Source organism: Nicotiana sylvestris, chromosome 2 (genome assembly GCF_000393655.2).
Source record: "Nicotiana sylvestris chromosome 2, ASM39365v2, whole genome shotgun sequence".
Lineage (NCBI taxonomy): Eukaryota > Viridiplantae > Streptophyta > Magnoliopsida > Solanales > Solanaceae > Nicotiana > Nicotiana sylvestris.
Window position 1 is genome coordinate 168818749 of NC_091058.1, and position 21180 is coordinate 168839928.

At 40.4% G+C, this 21180-nt stretch overlaps 1 protein-coding gene across 2 annotated transcripts in view; it reads right to left on the reverse strand.

Annotated features, from left to right (window-relative positions):
• The window catches only part of LOC104230000 (uncharacterized), a 33219-nt gene that overhangs the window by 2079 nt on the left and 9960 nt on the right, over positions 1-21180 (reverse strand). For both annotated transcript variants that reach the window (XM_070168326.1, XM_070168325.1), the window contains exons 5-9: positions 19905-20028; positions 18563-18628; positions 17767-17805; positions 16836-16916; positions 16687-16734 (exon numbers count right to left, since the gene is read on the reverse strand). In XM_070168326.1, the coding sequence (XP_070024427.1) occupies positions 16687-16734; positions 16836-16916; positions 17767-17805; positions 18563-18628; positions 19905-20028 (358 nt within the window). The remainder of the gene's footprint in view (positions 1-16686; positions 16735-16835; positions 16917-17766; positions 17806-18562; positions 18629-19904; positions 20029-21180) is intronic.

Consider the following 21180-nt stretch of genomic DNA (forward strand, 5'->3'; position numbering starts at 1 on the left):
GGGAGGCGTGCTAGAGGAAATCATGTAGGGCAACAGCTTTTGTTTCCTAGTTCGTTATTTTTATATCACGAGAAAATCATTTTTGAGAGAATTTATATCAAATAAGCAATGACGCCAAATGAGGGCACCAAGAACATAGGCAAGAATGACCTACAATGTGCAACTTAAAATCTCACCATCTTAAAAAGATGTTCAAATCCATTACTGAAAACAGGGAGGTTGAAACACAAAAAACGTGATTATCTGGCTTGGTGTTGCAATACCATGTTCAAATCATGCAGAAGTTGAAGATGGAATGGATGATACTACTGTAGGCAAACAAAATTTATTGAATTTAAATTCAATAAATAATTTGGATTATATTTTAAATTCAAGATATATTGGTCCAAATAAATATTATGGGCTAATATAATTGACCTAATTATATAAGTCCAATAAATATGGATTAAATAAATAAGTCTTAATCCATTGGGCTAGCCCATTTAAATTGGGTTAAAGTGATGAGCACTTCATTAAGCCCAAGATGTCATCTTTCTAGAGGCCCAGTTTGGTGCCACGTGTCAAATGACGTGGCGGACCAAGTCAAGCGGAAGAGCCAATAGGATCATGCCACGTGTCAAAATGACAAGGCATACCCAATCACACTAAAAGACCAATGAAATCGCGCCACGTGTGCAAGTGACATGTTCTGGCCAATCAAATGCGGTCATGTCACACTTCAATTTGATTGGTTGGAAAGAGTTTGTTCTTATCACAACTCTTCCCTCCCACAACTATAAATAGGGGTCTTCATAACCCAGAAAAGGGACCAGAAGTTATAACAAGAAAAAAAAAAGAGCTCGTGGATCAAACGCCGCAAATTTCTCTACAAGTTTCAAGCTTCAAGCAATCAAGTTCAAGCTCAAGAACGAATCAAGATCAAGTTCAAGCAGTCAAGCTCAAACTCAAGAACAAGATCATCGTTCGTGGAAACAAATATAGATTCAAGATCAAGCTCAAAGACCCTTGAATTTATTTACTATTGGAAGGAAGAATCAGAGGATTCATAGAGATTGTACACTCAAATATTCGAAATCAAATACTACGATTATTGCGATACTTTTGGTCTTGATTTTATTTTCTCGACCCAAATTTATTGTCTACAAATTCTGGCACGCCCAGTGGGACAATCTCTACCTCTCATCTCAACCTTTCAATCACCAAAGTTCAAGAACATTGAAATGGCTTCGAAGAAAATCAACTCCAGATCAACATCCACCAAGGCTGCTAACTCCAGGTTCTATGCTGATGTGGAAAGCATCCTCGATGTCACCTTTGGAAGCTTCGAACCAGTTACGAGGAGCAAAGCAAGCTCTTTAGGACAACAAGCACCCCAAGTGTCGTCTGCATCAACCCCTGTTTTCGGATCTTCATCCTCAAAAGGAGCAAGATCTTCCACAAACGCATCTGAAGGAGGAAGCGATGTTGCTCAAAAGATCAAGAAAACTCTTACTCTGCTTGACCTCTCCGGCTCCAAGCACTCTGCTGTGAAGGAAGATGATGATGCTTCAAGCGATGGATCCACCCCACTTACACCACATAGCGTGAGCCAATCAAGGATCAATCTGTGTGAAAATCCATGCTACTCTCCGTCATCCACGACAATCATGCAAGCCATGGTGACAAACTCTTCATCTATGGAGGAGTAGTTGGCAAACCTGACGGAAGCAATCGCTGGCTTGACAAAATGCATGCAAAATCAAGAGGCTAAAATTGACAAGCTAACAGACAGGGTGGGAATCTTGATGGAAGAAAAATCTACCCATGCACCCGGCAAGCTCCCAGAAGTTCTAGAGAGTGACTCTCCCCAAGACAAGCAGCATCCACTAAGGCTATCCCTGTCTCATCTGAAGGAATGATTCCAATCGAACAACTGAAGGAGTTCATCGAAGGAACCATTAAGAACGAATATGAAGTTGCTGCCAAATCCTCCCTTACATATGCAAAGTCGTACACTGCAAGGGTCGATATGTTGAAGATGCCTGCTGGCTATCAACCTCCGAAGTTTCAACAGTTTGATGGTAAAGGTAACCCAAAGCAACATGTTGCGCACTTCGTGGAGACGTGCAACAATGCTGGGACTTATGGAGATTACCTCATCAAGCAGTTTGTCCGCTCGCTAAAACGAAATGCTTTTGACTGGTACCCGGACCTCGAGGCTGGATCTATCGACAGCTGGGATCAACGAGAGCAAGAATTCCTCAATCGCTTTTATAGCACAAGACGCACGGTGAGTATGATAGAGCTTACAAATACTCGTCAACGAAAAGGGGAACTAGTTATCGACTTTATCAATTGTTGGAGGAATGCAAGCCTCAACTGCAAAGACAGGCTTAGTGAAGCTTCAGGCATAGAGATGTGCATCCAAGGCATGCATTGGGGATTGCGCTACATCTTGCAAGGTATCAAGCCTAGCACATTTGAAGAACTTGCAACTCGTGCCCACGACATGGAATTGAGCATGGCCTCCGCTGGAAACGAAAGGCTACCCATCTATGAACCTCGCAATGCGAATGACAAGCAAGAAGTCAGGAAGTGGGACAAGTTCGTACCCAAGTCTGAAAGCAAAGAAGCTATGAATGTCAATACGTCTCTTATGAAGTTCACGACGAAGGTGAGCAAGAAGCAGAGTATGAAATCCACTTCTTTTCAAGACAAGCCAAGTGGAAAGTTGACTCTAAAAGAAATGTAGGAAAAAGAGTACCCATTCCTGGATTCTGATGTGCCAGCCATTTTCGAAGAACTCCTTGAGTTAAATCTCATTGAGCTTCCGGAGATGAAGCGACCAAATGAAGCTGGGAAAACAAATGACCCAAACTACTGCAAATATCACCGACTTATAAGCCACCCTCTGGAGAAGTGCTTTGTCTTCAAGGATAAAGTCATGGATTTGGCTCGCGAAAAGAAGATTGTGCTTGAAGATGAGAAAGCAAGTGCAAACCAAGTCTCTATCACCTTTGGCTCATTCAGTCCGGACGACTTATGTGGTTTTAAAGAAAGTAAAGATGAAGAATTACTGGAGAGCGACAGAGCTGAAGTCAATCAACCCGATGATGATGAAGGTTGGACATTAGTGACTCGTCGTAGGCACCACAAAAGGAGCCCACGAAAAGAATCAATAGAACAACCAACAAGGAAGATGATGGTAAAAAGACCAACGAAAAAGAATCCAGTTAGGCATTTGAAGAAAGCAAAAGTGAAGATGCACCATTCTCAAAAGCCACGAAATCCAGTGACCTTGGAGGAGCTTTTACCAAGTTGGTTCCGCACGAAGATTTCCCATGAGGGCATTGATGCCTCTTGTTGCCATGCTGACAAAGGGGAAGAAAAGAGTGATGACCTACAGTTGGCACCATCTTCAGAAAAGCCCATCGAGTCCACTCCTCAAGAAGTTAATGCTTGTGAGGAAAAGGTCACGTTCACAAATGACGATCTTTTGCTAGGTGACACTCCTCATAACCGCCCATTATACCTGGTTGGCTATATGCGCGATGAAAGGGTAAATCGGATTTTGGTTGATGGAGGATCCTCAGTGAACATTTTGCCAATCCACACTGTGAAAGAACTTGGTATTCCCATGAACGAACTCTCAGAAAGTCGTGTGATGATCCAAGGATTCAACCAAGGGGGGAAAGAGCCATAGGCACGATCAGGCTGGGAATCACTATTGAAGATATGCAATCAAGTGCATGGCTGCATGTGATCGACGCGAGGACTTCATACAATGTTTTGCTTGGGAGGCCTTGGGTACATGAGAATAAAGTAGTTCCATCTACCTACCATCAATGTTTAAAATACTACGAGGGTGAAGTCGAGAAGACGGTAGTTGCTGATGATAAGCCATTCACCGAGGCTGAGTCACACTTTGCCGATGCAAAGTTCTACTTGAAGAACCGCATTGTGAAGGAGCTGAAAGCTGATGATGGCATGAAAAGCAAGAATAAAGAGCCCTCAACTAAAATAGAAGAGGTGACTACTGGTGAAGCCAAAGCTGCTAGTAAGGAGGTACAACCCAACGCTAATAAGTCTTATAGAGGGAATGTTACGTCTTGTGGCAAGAAAGTAAGTCCGGCACTCCAATATATCCCTAAAAGGAAGAAAGATGAAAGTGAATCATCTAATCGCCAAGCCAACATGCTAAAGGAGTTAACTCTTCCGGTCAAACGAATTGAGGCAGTAAAGTCGTCCTCAATGCCACTTGCAGGGTTTGTAGCCCAAAATCGTTTGCAGAATATGGCACTCCCTACAAAGCGAACAGATGAAGGTTTTGACCCTAACGCTTACAAGCTATTTGCAAAAGCTGGATACAATCCCAATGACCCGTCAAAGTTAGGGAAGCTCCCATCGGAAGCTGCAACGAGGCAACCACGTGAAGGTTTGGGATACAAGCAACCGTCAGCAGTGCGCATCTCAATAAGAAGGGCGAGCAACAACGATATCACTGTAGAAGATGAATCAACCGCTTCTAACAAGCCTTTTGTCCTTGATCGACTTGGAAAATCACCTGTGAGGACCTCGGTGTTTGAAAGATTGGGTCCACTAAAGAAGGGGAACAAGTTCCGGAGAAATTTTCAAAGCATAAGAACACCCGCTTCACCCAAAATCCAGGAGATCTCTAAGGATTTCCAAAGTTTGGTTCCTTCTAGAATGAGGCGGCAAACAAAACTTGTGGTTTCATGTAAAGAAGTACTGAAGGTAAAGCCATATACTGTGGTCTATACTAAGGAACGTGATGAAGACGAAGAAAGTGTAGGTTCTCCGTATCATGTTACTGGACAAATCAAGAATGGCATTCCATTTTCGATGGAAGATAATGCGGAATTGGAGGATGTTTCGCCGTGTTATCACATATCCTTCAATGATGGGGACCCTCAAGAAGATGAAGATGCGAAAGATGCTCCACCTGAACTTGAAGGAGTGAAGACGACAGTTGATGCCTTAAGAGAAGTTAACCTTGGCACCGATAAAGAACCAAGACCCACCTACCTAAGTGCTTTACTTAAAGCTGACGAAGAGAGCACTTATATTGAATTACTCAAAGAGTTCAGGGATGTATTTGCTTGGAGTTACAAAGAGATGCCTAGCTTGGACCCGAAAGTAGCAGTCCATCACCTTGCAGTCAAAAATGGTGCTCGTCCTGTTAAACAAGCTCAAAGGCGTTTTAGGCCGGACTTGGTTCCCTTGATTGAAACAGAAGTTAACAAACTCATCGAAGCTGGCTTTATTCGTGAAGTTAAGTACCCAACATGGATTTCAAGTATTGTCCTTGTAAGGAAGAAAAATGGCCAGATTCGAGTGTGCATTGACTTTAGGGATCTTAACAATGCGTGTCCGAAAGATGAGTTCCCGCTTCCCATTCTAGAACTGATGATCGATGCTACTACTGGGTACGAGACAATGTCATTTATGGACGGTTCATCAGGCTATAACCAAATACACATGGCACCAAAGGATGAAGAGCTTACTGCATTCCGTACCCCAAAGGGTATTTATTGCTACAAGGTAATGCCTTTTGGCTTGAAGAACGTTGGGCTACTTACCAAAGGGCTATGCAGAATATTTTCGATGATCTACTCCATAAGAATGTCGAATGCTATGTTGATGACTTGGTGGTGAAATCAAGAGAGAAGGGCAATCACATGAAAGACTTGAGGATGGTATTTGAATTGCTCCGGAGATACCAACTTAGGATGAATCCATTGAAATGTGCCTTTGGAGTTGCTTTTGGAAAGTTCCTTGGTTTCATTGTCCGACATCGAGGGATCGAAATTGATCAAGCCAAAGTGGATGCCATTTTGAAAATGCCTGAGCCTCGAGATATCCATGAATTGAAAAGTCTATAAGGAAAACTAGCATACCTTTGAAGATTCATATCAAACATGGCTGGGAGGTGCCAACCGTTTAGTCGCCTCATGAAGAAAGGCGTTCCTTTCGAGTGGGACCAAGCTTGTAGCAATGCCTTCGAAAGTATCAAAACCTACTTGATGAAGCCTCCAGTTTTAGCAGCTCCTATACTTAGAAAGCCATTGATACTATACATTGCGGCTGAAAGCCTGTTGGAGCACTGTTGGCCCAAGAAAATAATGAGGGGAAAGAAAACTCTCTTTACTACTTGAGCAAGATGATGACACCAAACGAGTTGAATTATTCGCCAATTGAGAAGTTGTGTTTGGCGCTAGTCTTCTCAATTCAAAAGTTGAAGCACTACTTTCAAGCTCATGTTGTCCGTCTTGTTTCTAAAGCAAATCCGATCAAGTTCGTGATATCAAAACCTTTCCTTAGTGATCGACTAGCGAGATAGTACCTCCAATTTCAACAATTTGAGATTTTGTACATCTCTCAAAAGGCTGTAAAAGGACAAGCATTGGCAGACTTCTTGGCAGATCATCCGATACCTGATGACTGGGAACTAATTGATGAACTACCTAATGAGGACGCAATGGTCGTTGAAGTTCAACCTCCATGGAAGATGTACTTTGATGGTGTTGCGCATCGTGGGGGAGCTAGGGCTGGCATAGTATTTGTCACTCCCCAAGGTGAAGTCTTGCCCTACTCCTTCACCTTGACACAACTCTGTTCCAACAATGTTGCTGAGTATCAAACATTAATACTTAGGCTTGAAATGGTTGTTGATATGAAGCAATTGCAATTGCAAGTCTTTGGTGACTCTCAATTAGTGGTCAATCAAATTTTAGGTAGTTACGAGGTCAAGAAGCCTAAACTACACCCATATCATGATTACGCTAAAAAGTTAATGGGATGGCTCGGTGATATGACTATTCAGCATGTGCAAAGGAAAGAAAATAAGAAGGCGAATGCTTTAGCTGCCTTAGCTTCATCTTTAACCCTGCCTGATCAAGCGCAAGTTACTATCTGCCAAAAATGGGTAGTACCGTTGCCAAATGAGGCTGAAGGGGAAGAAAATGAACTCAAGCATTTTGTTGCTATTTCTGAAGTCGAGAAAGAAGAATGGAGACAATCCACTATCGATTACTTGTGCTATGGGATACTTTCAGAAAATCCGCAGAGAAGAACTGAAATCCGTCGTCGTGCACCTCGCTTCCTTGACTACAAAGATACCTATACAGAAGATCATTCGAGGGAGTACTCTTGCGATGCTTAGGGGAAGATGAAGCACTCCAAGCTTTGCAAGAAGCGCATTCTGGGGTATGTGGGTCACACCAGTCTGGACCAAAGCTCCACTTATAAAAAGAATGGGATACTATTGGCCAACGATGGTAAAAGATTGCTTGGACTATGCTCGAAGACACAAGGCTTGTAAATTCCATGCGAATTTTATTCATCAACCTCCTAAAGTGTTGCACCCGACTGTTGCATCCTGGCCGTTTGACGCTTGGGGATTGGATGTTGTTGGACCACTACCAAAGTCCTCTGGTGGGCACCTATACATTCTGGCTTCAACCGACTACTTCTCAAAATGGGCTGAAGCTGTTACTCTCAAGGAAGTAAAGAAGGAAAATATTGTAAATTTCATCCGAGTAAACATTATTTATCGCTTTGGCATTCCTCGCTACATAATAACGGATAATGGAAAGCCATTCGATAATAGGTTGATGAACAAGATTTATGATCTCTTCGGCTTCAAGCAACATAACTTTTCGATGTACAATGTTGCCGCCAATGGTCTAGCTGAGGCATTCAACAAAACTCTATGCAACTTGCTAAAGAAAGTCGTCTCCAAATCCAAATGAGATTGGAATGACCGTATGGAAGAAGCTCTATGGGCATATAGGACGACTCACCGCACGCCAACACAAGCGACTTCTTATTCACTAGTTTATGGAGTCGAAGCCGTCTTGTCACTTGAGCGTCAAATACCTTCATTACGACTGGCTATTCAAGAAGGGATCACTGATGAAGAAAATGCTCGACTTCGATTAGCAGAGTTGGAGGCTCTTGATGAGAAGAGGTTGGGAGCTCAACAGAGTCTTGAATGTTATCAAGCTCGATTGTCTCGCGCCTTCAATAAAAGAGTTCGCCCGAGATCCTTTCAAGTAGGAGATCAAGTCCTTGCCGTACAAAGACCCGTAATTACTTCCCCTGTAGGGAAGTTCACTTCAAAATGGGATGGCTAGAATCCCATTGGCAGTATAATAGCTTTGATAGCTTTGCTTGGCATGGCATAAATAAATCACAGCCTCACAGTAACCTTGCCCAAATAGGAGAATGATTCTTACAATATGAATTCTTTTTGGAGTTCGATTACAACCATCCCACATCGGCATTTATTTTCCCACAGCCACTTTGAAGAATCTATATAAACCCCATATTCTCATATATTTTGAGTATCAATCAGCTATCGGCATCTTCAAGCTGCTCTTGAGTTCGTTTCTTTAACGATCGGAAAGTGCTAGTATTTGAGGTAATTTCTTTTTCTTCTTTTCTTGTGCTTTTCTTGTTTCGTTGTCTTTTTTTTCTTTTTGTAGGTCAAGCGAGAAAGATATGTTTTTGTTCAACAAGATGATCCACGCATGAAGAAAGCGGTCTTAGCGTGTGAAGGGATGAGTACCCATCCCGACCCGACTATCGGAGAGATTACTCTCAATGTGGCTCGACTATCGGAGAGATTACTCTCAAATGGCCCGATTATCGGAGAGATTACTCTCAATGTGGCTCGACTATCGGAGAGATTACTCTCAAAATGGCATGACTATCAGAGAAATTACTCTCAATGTGGCCCAACTATCGGAGAGATTACTCTCAAAGCAACCCGACTATCGGCGAGGCCAACTTAAGGTGCAAAGGGACTCATATGTCCACCTTAAGATTGAAAAGTTATAGTTCCTTTTAAGGACAAACTCACGAAGAGGCCAACTTAAGGTGCAAAGGGATTTATATGTCCACCTTAAGATTGAAAAGTTATAAAGCTTCAACTTGAAGACGACATCGACTTGAACAATTGGAGAACTTTGAAGATTTGGCGGACTTTGCAGACTTCAACTCAAAGATTCGGAGGGCTTAAACAATTCAACTTTAAGATCGGCGAATTTGAAGATTGAAACTTGAAGACCGACGAACTTAAAGACTTCAACTTTGAGACTTGGAGGGCCTAAATAATTCAACTTGAAGATCGGCGAATTTGAAGACTTCAACTTGAAGACCGACGGAATTGAAGATTTCAACTTGGGGACTTTAACTTGAATACCGACGGACTTGAAAACTTCAACTTGGAGACTTCGAGGGCTTAAATATTTCAGCTTCTCTTTTGCTTTACATTGTCCGACTTTTATCTTAGTCGCATAATTTCCAGCTTTACGCGCTTGTAACAAAAGATTCATATCTTGTCGTAGGAGAGTCCAAATAATGAACCGTTTGATGACTTTAATATCTAAAATATATCCAATACTTAGAATCAAAAACCTTTAGAATCGCGCTGGATAATATTTTGAAACCAACTTTAGATTTCACCGTGTTGAAAATTTCAGATTTGAGCAGTCTAACCAAAAAATAAATTCATATCTCGGTGTAGAAATATCAAAATTGCAAACCGTTTGATTTCAAGAAAACTAGACTTCAAGAACTAGAACATATCCAAAATTCTCAATCAAACAACTTCAGAATCGTCCCAGATAATATTTTGAAATCAACTTTATATTGCACCACGCTATCAATTCCAGATTTGTGCAGTCTCACCAAAAAATTCATATCTCGGTGTAGAAATATCGAAATTGCAAACCGTTTGATTTCAAGAAAACTAGACTTCAAGACTTAGAACATATCCAAAATTCTCAATCAAACAACTTCAGAATCGTCCCAGATAATATCTTGAAATTATCTTGCACCACGCTATCAATTCCAGATTTGCGCAGTCTCACCAAAAAATTCATATCTTGGTATAGAAGCCTCAAGATCGGAAGATGTCTTACTTGCCGTCAATCGAAATTTAAGAGCTATATTCTCACAAATATCTTGGGTTCAAGTCTCACCGAATTTGAAACGTTGTACCAAGCAATCTTTTCCTTATACTTGTGTTTCCTTTTGACGCCTCTCTTCACTTCCTCTTTTTTTGAAAGGCAGAGGGTGGACTTGGAGACCAACAAACTTAAGGTTTGGAGAACCTGAAGACATAAGAATCCCTGGACTTCAATACAAATACTTGACATCCTCCTAAAATCGGCCCATTGAAGAAATCAATTTACCATGGAGGGTTTCCCCCTTTAAATCAAATAAGATCAAAGTTCAACGGGAGGATGGCATTTCAGCTTGATCTTACATTCCTTCATACTTCATTCGAACAACAATTGGGGCAATATGTATCTTTTGGACTTATGCAACTGAACTTAGAATGAAACTCTAAGCTGCCTACGTACCTCGGCGAAGAGGATCAAGTCATACCGTAGTTCAGACTGGGTGATTTTTTTTATGTCCTAACTTTTGCCTAGGCCGCCTCTTTCGAAGTTTTCAATCTAGCGGACTTTTTTTTTTTTAATTTTTTACGTCCTAACTTTTGCCTAGGTCGCCTCTTTCAAAGTTTTCAACCTAGCGAACTTTTTTTTTTATAGGGGGTCGTACACAGTTTAGACTCATGTGGGCCAGGAGTTTAGTAACATGCAGTTTAGGCTCATGTGTCAAGGAGCGTTGTAACTTCAAGGATAATACTTCTTCAAAAACTTGCTATTGATAGATTCTCATACCATCTGCATCAACCAGCTTGTAAGCCCCACTTGAATAAGCTTCTTGTACGACATATGGCCCATCCCATTTTGAAGTGAACTTCCCTACAGGTTTATGGGAAGTAATTATGGGTCTTCGTACGGCAAGGACTTGATCTCCTACTTGAAAGGATCTCGGGCGAACTCTTTTATTGAAGGCGCGAGACAATCGAGCTTGATAACATTCAAGACTCTGTTGAGCTCCCAACCTCTTCTCATCAAGAGCCTCCAACTCTGCTAATCGAAGTCGAGCATTTTCTTCATCAGTGATCCCTTCTTGAATAGCCAGTCGTAATGAAGGTATTTGACGCTCAAGTGGCAAGACGGCTTCGACTCCATAAACCAATGAATAAGGAGTCGCTTGTGTTGGCGTGCGGTGAGTCGTCCTATATGCCCATAGATTTTCTTCCATACGGTCATTCCAATCTCATTTGGATTTGGAGACGACTTTCTTTAGCAAGTTGCATAGAGTTTTGTTGAATGCCTCAGCTAGACCATTGGCGGCAGCATTGTACATCGAAAAGTTACGTTGCTTGAAGCCGAAGAGATCATAAATCTTGTTCATCAACCTATTATCGAATGGCTTTCCATTATCCGTTATTATGCAGCGAGGAATGCCAAAGCGATAAATAATGTTTACTCAGATGAAATTTACAATATTTTCCTTCTTTACCTCCTTGAGAGTAACAGCTTCAGCCCATTTTGAGAAGTAATCGGTTGCAGCCAGAATGTATAGGTGCCCACCAGAGGACTTTGGTAGTGATCCAACAACATCCAATCCCCAAGCGTCAAACGGCCAGGATGCAACAGTCGGGTGCAACACTTCAGGAGGTTGATGAATAAAATTCGCATGGAATTGACAAGCCTTGCGTCTTCAAGCATAGTCCAAGCAATCTTTTACCATCGTTGGCCAATAGTATCCCATTCTTTTTATATGGAAGTGGAGCTTTGGTCCAGACTGGTGTGACCCACATACCCCAGAATGCGTTTCTTTCAAAGCTTGGAGTGCTTCATCTTCCCCTAGCATCGCAAGAGTACTCCCTCGACTGATCTTCTGTATAGGGTATCTTTGTAGTAAAGGAAGCGAGGTGCACGACGACGGATTTCAGTTTTTCTCTGCGGATTTTCTGAAAGTATCCCACAGCACAAGTAGTCGATAATGGATTGTCTCCATTCTTCTTTCTCGACTTCAGAAACATCAACAAGATGCTTGAGTTCATTTTCTTCACCTTCAGCCTCATTTGGCAGCGGTACTACCCATTTTTGGCAGACAGTAACTTGCACTTGATCAGGCAGGGTTAAAGATGAAGCTAGGGCAGCTAAAGCATCCGCCTTCTTATTTTCTTTCCTTTGCACATGCTGAATAGTCATATCACCGAGCCATCCCATTAACTTTTTAGCGTAATCATGATATGGGCGTAGTTTAGGCTTCTTGACCTCGTAACTACCTAAAAGCTGATTGACCACTAACTGAGAGTCACCAAAGACTTGCAATTGCAATTGCTTCATATCAACAGCCATTTCAAGCCCAAGTATTAATGTTTGATACTCAGCAACATTATTGGAACAGAGTTGTGTCAAGGTGAAGGAGTTGGGCAAGACTTTACCTTGGGGAGTGACAAATACTACGCCAGCCCCAGCTCCCCCACGATGCGCAGCACCATCAAAGTACTTCTTCCATGGAGGTTGAACTTCAACGACCATTGCGTCCTCATTAGGTAGTTCATCAATTAGCTCCCATCCATCAGGTATCGGATGATCTGCCAAGAAGTCTGCCAATGCTTGTCCTTTTACAGCCTTTTGAGGGATGTACAAAATCTCAAATTGTTGAAATTGGAGGTACTATCTCGCTAGTCGATCACTAAGGACAGGTTTTGACATCACGAACTTGATCGGATTTGCTTTAGAAACAAGACGGACAACATGAGCTTGAAAGTAGTGCTTCAATTTTTGAATTGAGAAGACTAGCGCCAAACACAACTTCTCAATTGGCGAATAATTCAACTCGTTTGGTGTCATCATCCTGCTCAAGTAGTAAAGAGAGTTTTCTTTGCCCTCACTATTTTCTTGGGCCAACAGTGCTCCAACAGACCTTTCCTGCGCTGCAATGTATAGTATCAATGGCTTTCAGCCGCAATGTATAGTATCAATGGCTTTCTAAGTATAGGAGCTGCTAAAACTGGAGGCTTCATCAAGTAGGTTTTGATACTTTCGAAGGCATTGCTACAAGCTTGGTCCCACTTGAAAGGAATGCCTTTCTTCATGAGGCAACTAAATGGTTGGCACCTCCCAACCAGGTTTGATATGAATCTTCTAAGGTATGCTAGCTTTCCTTGCAAACTTTTCAATTCATGGATATCTCGAGGCTCAGGCATTTTCAAAATGGCATTCACTTTGGCTTGATCAATTTCGATCCCTCGATGTCGGACAATGAAACCAAGGAACTTTCCAGAAGTAACTCCAAAGGCACATTTCAATGGATTCATCCTAAGTTGGTACCTCCGGAGAAATCAAATACCATCCTCAAGTCTTTCATGTGGTCGCCCTTCTCTCTTGATTTCACCACCAAGTCATCAGCATAGCATTCGACATTCTTGTGGAGAAGATCGTCGAAAATATTCTGCATAGCCCTTTGGTAAGTAGCACCAATGTTCTTCAAGCCAAAAGGCATTACCTTGTAGCAATAAATACCCTTTTGGGTACGGAATGCAGTAAGCTCTTCATCTTTTGGTGCCATGCGTATTTGGTTATAGCCCGACGAACCGTCCATGAAAAACATTGCCTCGTAACCAGTAGTAGCATCGATCATCAGCTCTGGAATAGGAAGCGGAAATTCATCTTTCGGACATGCATTGTTGAGATCTCTAAAGTCAACGCATACTCGAATCTGGCAATTCTTCTTCCTTACAGGGACAATACTTGAAACCCATGTTGGGTATTTAACTTCGTGAATAAAGCCAGCTTCGATGAGTTTGGTAACTTCAGTTCAATCAAGGGAATCAAGTCTGGCCTAAAACGTCTTTGAGCTTGTTTAACAGGGCGAGCACAATTTTTGACTGCAAGGTGATGGACTGCTACTTTCGGGTCCAAGCTAGGCATCTCTTTGTAACTCCAAGCGAAGACGTCCCTGAACTCCTTGAGTAACTCAATATAAGTGCTTTCTTCATCAACTTCTAGTAAAGCACTTAGGTAGGTGGGTCTTGGTTCTTCATCAGTGCCAAGGTTAACTTCTTTTAAGGCATCAATCGTTGCCTTCACCCCTTCTTCAAGTTCTGGAGGAGCATCATTTGCGTCTTCATCTTCTTGAGGGTCCCCATCGTTGAAAGATATGTGATAACATGGTGAAACATCGTCCACTTTCTCGTCATCCTTCATTAGAGATAAAACACCATGCTCGCCTTGTGTAGTAACATGATACGAAGAACCCACACTTTCTTCGTCTTCATTACGTTCTTTAGTGTAGACCACAGTGTATGGCTTCACCTTCAATACTTCATCACACGAAACCATGACTTTTGTTTGTCGCTTCATTCTAGAAGGAACCAAACTTTGGAAATCTTTAGAGATCTTGTGAATTTTGGGTGAAACGGGTATTCTTGTATTTCAATAATTTCTCTGGAACTTATTCCCCTTCTTTAATGGACCCAATCTCTCAAATATGGAAGTTCTCACAGTTGATTTTCCAAGCCGATCAAAGACAGAAGGCTTGTTAGAAGCGGCAGATTCGTCTTCTACACTGATATAATTGCTACTCGCCCTTCTTATTGAGATGCGCACTGGTGACGGTTGCTTGTATCCCAGACCTTCACGTGGTTTCCTCGTTGCAGCTTCTGATGGGAGCTTCCCTAACTTTGATGACTCATTGGGATTGTATCCAGCTTTTTCAAATAGCTTGTAAGCGTTAGGATCAAAACCTTCATCTATTTGCTTTGTAGGGAGTGCCATATTCTGCAAACGATTTTGGGCTACAAATCCTGCAAGCGGCGTTGAGGACAACTTTACTGCCTCAATTCGTTTTACCGGAAGAGTTAACTCCCGTAGCGTCTTGGTTTGGAGATTATATGATTCGCCCTCGTCTTTCTTCCTTTTAGGGACATATTGGAGCGCGAGACTTACTTTCTTTCCATAAGACGCAATACCCCTCTTTATGAGATTTATTCACATTGGCGTGTACCTCCTCAGTAACAGCTTTGGCTTTACCAATAGTCACCTCAGCTCTTTTAGTTATGGGCTCGTCATTCTTGCTTTTCATGCCACCATCAAATTTTAGCTCCTTCACAATGCGGTTCTTCAAGTAGAACTTTGCATCGGCGAAGTGTGACTCAGCTTCGGTGAATGACTCATCATCAGCAACTATCTTCTTCTCGACTTCACCCTCATAATATTTCAAACATTGATGGTAGGTAGATGGAACCACTTTGTTCTCATGTATCCAAGTCCTTCCAAGCAAGATGTTGTATGAAGTCTTTGCATCGATCACATGTAGCCATGCACTTGATTGCATATTTTCAATGGTGATTTCCAGCCTGATCGCGCCTATGGCTCTTTGCCCCCCTTGGTTGAATCCTTGGATCATCACACGACTTTCTGAGAGTTCGTTCATGGGAATACCAAGTTCTTTCACAGTGTGGATTGGCAAAATGTTCACTGAGGATCCTCCATCAACCAAAATTCGATTTACCTTTTCATCGCGCATATAGCCAACCAGGTACAATGGGCGGTTATGAGGAGTGTCACCTAGCAAAAGATCGTCATTTGTGAATCAAACTATTGTTTGGTCGAAATTAGGAACCGTTTGATTTATTGAATGTCCCACTGAGGGGGGCATTTGTAGGCATACAAAATTTATTGAATTTAAATTCAATAAGTAATTTGGATTATATTTTAAATTCAAGATATATTGGTCCAAATAAATATTATGGGCTAATATAATTGACCTAATTATATAAGTTCAATAAATATGGATTAAATAAATAAGTCTTAATCCATTGGGCTATTTATTTAATCCATTGGGTTAGCCCATTTAAATTGGGTTAAAGTGATGAGCCCACTTCATTAAGCCCAAGATGTCATCTTTCTAGAGACCCAGTTTGGTGCCACGTGTCAAATGACGTGACGGACCAAGTCAAGCGGAAGAGCCAATAGGATCATGCCACGTGTCAAAATGACAAGGCATGCCCAGTCACACTGAAAGGCCAATGAAATTGCACGACGTGTGCAAGTGACATGTTCTGGCCAATCAAATGCGGCCATGTCACACTTCAATTTGATTGGTCGGAAAGAGTTTGTTCTTATCACAACTCTTCCCTCCCACAACTATAAATAGGGGTCTTCATAACCCAGAAAAGGGATCAGAAGTTATAACAAGAAAAAAAAAAGAGCTCGTGGATCAAACGCCGCAAATTTCTCTACAAGTTTCAAGCTTCAAGCAATCAAGTTCAAGTTCAAGCTCAAGAACGAAGAACGAATCAAGATCAAGTTCAAGCAGTCAAGCTCAAGCTCAAGCTCAAGAACAAGATCATCGTTCGTGGAAACAAATATAGATTCAAGATCAAGCTCAAAGGCCCTTGAATTTATTTACTATTGGAAGGAAGAATCAGAGGATTCATAGAGATTGTACACTCAAATATTCGAAATCAAATACTACAATTGTTGCGATACCTTTGGTCTTGATTTTATTTTCTCAACGCAAATTTATTGTCTACAACTACTAAAAGTGTAGAATGAAGGAAATGAGGGTGATAAAAGAAAGGTCAGCTGGTTGTGCAAAATGTTTATAATACGGGTTGCCAGCAGACTAAGAAAGATGCTGAGCAAGATCGTCATAACAGAGTGGCCTGGGCCAATAAGGGGCAAGGACACGATAAAACAACCACAAATGAAAGCCCTGTTTGGCAATTGTTTGTTTTTTGTTTCTAGTTGTCAGAACACAGAAGAAACGAATTAAGAACTCCATCTGTAACTCCACGCTCACCTGGCGAAGCTTTTCAAATGACTGCACATTGTTTTCCCTCCTTTGCATCTATGACAGAAAAAGGGAAGAAAATAAAATACATCATAACAAATCATCAAGGGCGATAATTTTAACAAGAAGATTAGGTTAAAGTAACCAGAGTCACATACCCTCCTTGTGTGAAGCCTGTGAGCCTTCTCCCTTGGCCTAAATACATTATATGGATTGGTATCACTAACAGGTGGAGGAGGCTGCACGAATGAAGGTTGAAAAGGCAGTCAGAATGTAATCACTTGTAACTGATGGAGTCACAAAATGGAACACCGACTTTAAATACCATTATTCTCTGACGAAGGTGCATATATGAAAATCCACCAAAACGAAATAAAGAAAAGGAATGTGAAATCTTTTCATTAGGAATGATATAACCAATCACATGTTAAAGAAAGTTGGTGCAATTAGGAGTGAGGATGCAGCAATATTTCATGTGAGATTTGTTACACGAAAATATTGATCAAATGGGGAAACAGATGCAAAAACGTGTGATTGATTGAGAATATGTCAGCAATCATTTGAACAATACTTTCAGTTGAAATGGGAAAAACAGGAGATCACAATGAAAAATGAACAACGAGCACAGTGAGCAATTTGCTGGATTGTATATGAAGAAATAAGCCCATAATCTTATGTCACCAGATTTACCAACCTAAGACATGACCCAAGAAGTCTCATTATCATTATATGACCACCGAATCACAATACTATATAAGGCTGAAGAGATATTTAAAAACCATCAGTAGAAAGGGTGGCGGTCATTTATCAACATAAATTCAAAAATGGAATCTTTGACTTTAAAAGGCTAATATATCAGGATATCTCTCTTTTTTTCCTGATGAGTCAGTCCGAAGATTAAAATTCAAATGATAAAACCATCAGAGAAATTTCGGGGAGGAGAACCTTATCCCTGCATTTTTTCTACAGAACAAACTGATGAGATTATGGAAGGCAAAGACAATTGCTTGACGAACCATATATGTACTGCGCGTAACACCAATGCAATTACTTATATTTGGACTACAAATACAGAAATTAAAACTTGACCTGCAAACGCCGAAGAATAGGCTTCTGCCACCGTTCCCGCTGATAGACAAGAAATGCAAATTCCCAATAAAAAAAAGATGTGTGAGAATTCATCTTTAATATATATAATATACCAATTTACTAAGATTCCACCAATGCTGATAAAAAAAAAATATATGATAACACCCATTGATCAAGTATTTGAAGCCCTTTGCATTTCGGTAACTAACTGAATAATCATTGAGATATCAAGAAACGTATCAATAAAAGAGCTCTTATTGTGCATATAAAGTCCACCATATTTAGAATTGAATAGGAAGTTAAAAAATATAAAGAAAATTATAAGTGTTAAGTCATATAACCACACAGAAAAAAGATTTATAGATGTTTGAACAACACAACTTGTTAGAACTCTATATGTCCAGTAAATTGGGTCTTTTCTATCATATCCATCCACAACTATTTAAGATACATAATTTCAGCCATCCCAAATGATCCAAACTTAAATTTTTGTTGATAGAGGATTACACTAGAACCTATTGCATACAGCTGCTGATAATAAAACATGATCTGAAGTTTAACAGGACAGATTCATCTGTAGACTTACTGATTACAATGGCCACAAATGATCATGCTAATATAAGAATAAGTGGAGAGGAACTTCGTAGATGTTTCTTGTATGCATACAAGTATCTGTTTCAATACCAACTTTGATGATCTCTCCAACTGGAATCACATCTACTTTGTCGTCATCAAATTACACTACATAAAATGGTGTCATTAAATCAAACATAATAAATTGGTGAGGGATGCGTACCTTGTCTTTCCAGTAAGTATAAACTGATTGGAAAACTCCATATTTGATTGTTAGAGATTGCAGTGCCTAGATTTCAGGAAAAAGAAAGAAAGAAAGAAGAAAGACGATCAATTAGACTCAACGCACGCCAACTCTTCGGAAAATAAGTAAGACCAACGAATTGCAACACACTCAGAGAAGCAAAATCAGTCATGTCATCCAGAACTAGGATCACACAAGAAGCAGAAAGCTCTTGTACATGTTACGTGTTTGGAACTGAAGAAACAAAAATGCTTCCCCACATAAGGTTGCCTCCATACTTGAAGAATGCACATATTCAATATATTGACATAAGTTGCAAACTAATGCTTCCCAGTGAAACAGTAATTTTCAGACATCTCCTACAAAAGATGTTGTCCCTTCCATTGACCTGACAAAATGCATACTGGAACATGGCAATTTTCAACTTGACAGTAAAACGTGCCAAAGAAGGCCAAGATCAAAATGATTTCAGACTTTCTTTACTAATTTACTTGACACTGTCAGCTGCGAGTTCAACACAATTCCCATTAAACTGATACCTCTTCAGGTCCTTAACTGAGAAATCTAGAAGTTGTTTCTCTCTAAACAGTAAATCTTCATGCTGTCAAATTGAAACTTATATGATACCTATCTCTTACTTACCAAAAAAAAAAATTAAGTATGAGAAATCTATCATGTATAAGAAATCAAACTCTTTGGTCTCAATATAATCCTTCTTCAATGTCAAAGACCAGAAGTTACACACAAATTATCATTGGATGTTGGTAGTTCTAATTCCGTAGAGGAAAACAGTTATGCCATTTGGATACCACAACATGGGCGATTCCCTCCAACCCTGTAATATAATTGCATCCATAATTCAATAGCTTTATGTGAACGCTTCTTTTTCAAGAGAAGATAAACGAGCATGAAATCAATGAACCAAACAACCAAAAGAGACATAGTTGGCACTAGAAAACTATTACCCATGATGACTCTTGAAAATACCCCCATGCACCCCTTAAGATCACTTAGTTCATCAGATCACTTAGTCAAGAAACAAAAGCAGGTCTACAAAAAGAAGGGAACGGTTTTGGTTCTTCATCCAATCAAGTGACACATTGCCACTAAGAAGTTTGTTGCATTCTTGCAGGTAGCATAAGAGGTAACTAAAATAATGAACACAGGTTCTCTATAAAGCCCACACTAACAACAAAAGGATGAACTTAATTCCAGAACCAACAGTATCAACTACTCTAAAGGAGATTCTTAGGATAACAAAGCAACAAAAATGCCAAAGTAAAACCATCTAAAGACACAGATTAAGCAGAGCTATTTTCACCTCAACAGCAGCATCAAAACTTAGGAGCACCAGGATAGGCGAGCCAAGAGTAGGAGTAATCACTCCTGCTCTTTCTCGGGCCTTGTGATCTAAAACCTCTAATTTGTGCAGAATAGTCTCCAGCCTATATCAAGCAACAAATAATGTCAGGATAAGCTATCCAAAATTCAAATCATGAATAAGGTTTATAAGATTGGTAGAAAAAAAAAAGATAATGAATACTAGTGAAACTCCTATAGATGAAAGCAAAAATTGGAGAAAATACAGAATAACGATTAGATAATATAGTACTGAGAGGGGGAATGAGAGCAGTTTGAGGGAATGCTGCATAGTACTCCAACTGAGTTGGAGAGCAACAAGGACAAAAAGGAAAGCTCAAAAAGAAAAAGCCTGGTCTGTTACTTAGCGAACTCTAGGAGAAATTGTAAGGATACACTAAGGAAAGAAAGCATTCTATGCTGTTAGAGCTGAGGTAGTGACAAACAAGCTTTCGACATATCAGAAATAGTACCTCGCATGTAGTTAAAAATCAGGTTAGAAAATGGATCGACCACTTATAGCAAATAGATACGGACTGCCAGACAATGAGCAGAAGACTATTGATCAAGACAAGCTCAAGGTAGGTAACCTAAGAAGATCACAATAATCATGAGCTTTTGCTCTAAACATCCACGCCATATAACATGTCCCTGTGTTGTGATTGTCTTCACAAGCTTTGTCCTCCAGAGCCTGGTAAAGATCCCACAAGAATTGCTTGAATGCCAATGTGATTTAAAGCATCAAAAAGTAAAGTCAGGTTTCATTATTGATACACACTGGAGCACTTCAGGCAACAATGGCAAGATCGGAAAAAGAGTCGCTTTTCCTAAAATTGTGCTTTCATGATTTATTAGCAACTATCTAGGCAGCACTTTAATTGGCTAATGTATAGCTTAAAGAGTCGTTATATGGATATATAATGGCATCATTCTATCTCCTACTTTCCTCCTTAAATATTGATTTCTAGGTTGCCTAAGATCTGGTGTCATGGTCATATGCGTGATTAGTGCCTGATACAGTGATACGTTACTTCCTATAATGGATCATGCACAGAAAATATCCATAATCTTTTTCTTTTTGGTTTTGGATAGATAAGGTAAAATATATCCACATCCATAATCCATGGATAGGTTTTAGCAGGTCTAACTTATTTTGATTGAATGAATAGTTACAAGTACCAGAATTCACCATTTCAACAGAAGTGCAACTATTAATCCAATAAATACTATTGGCAAAA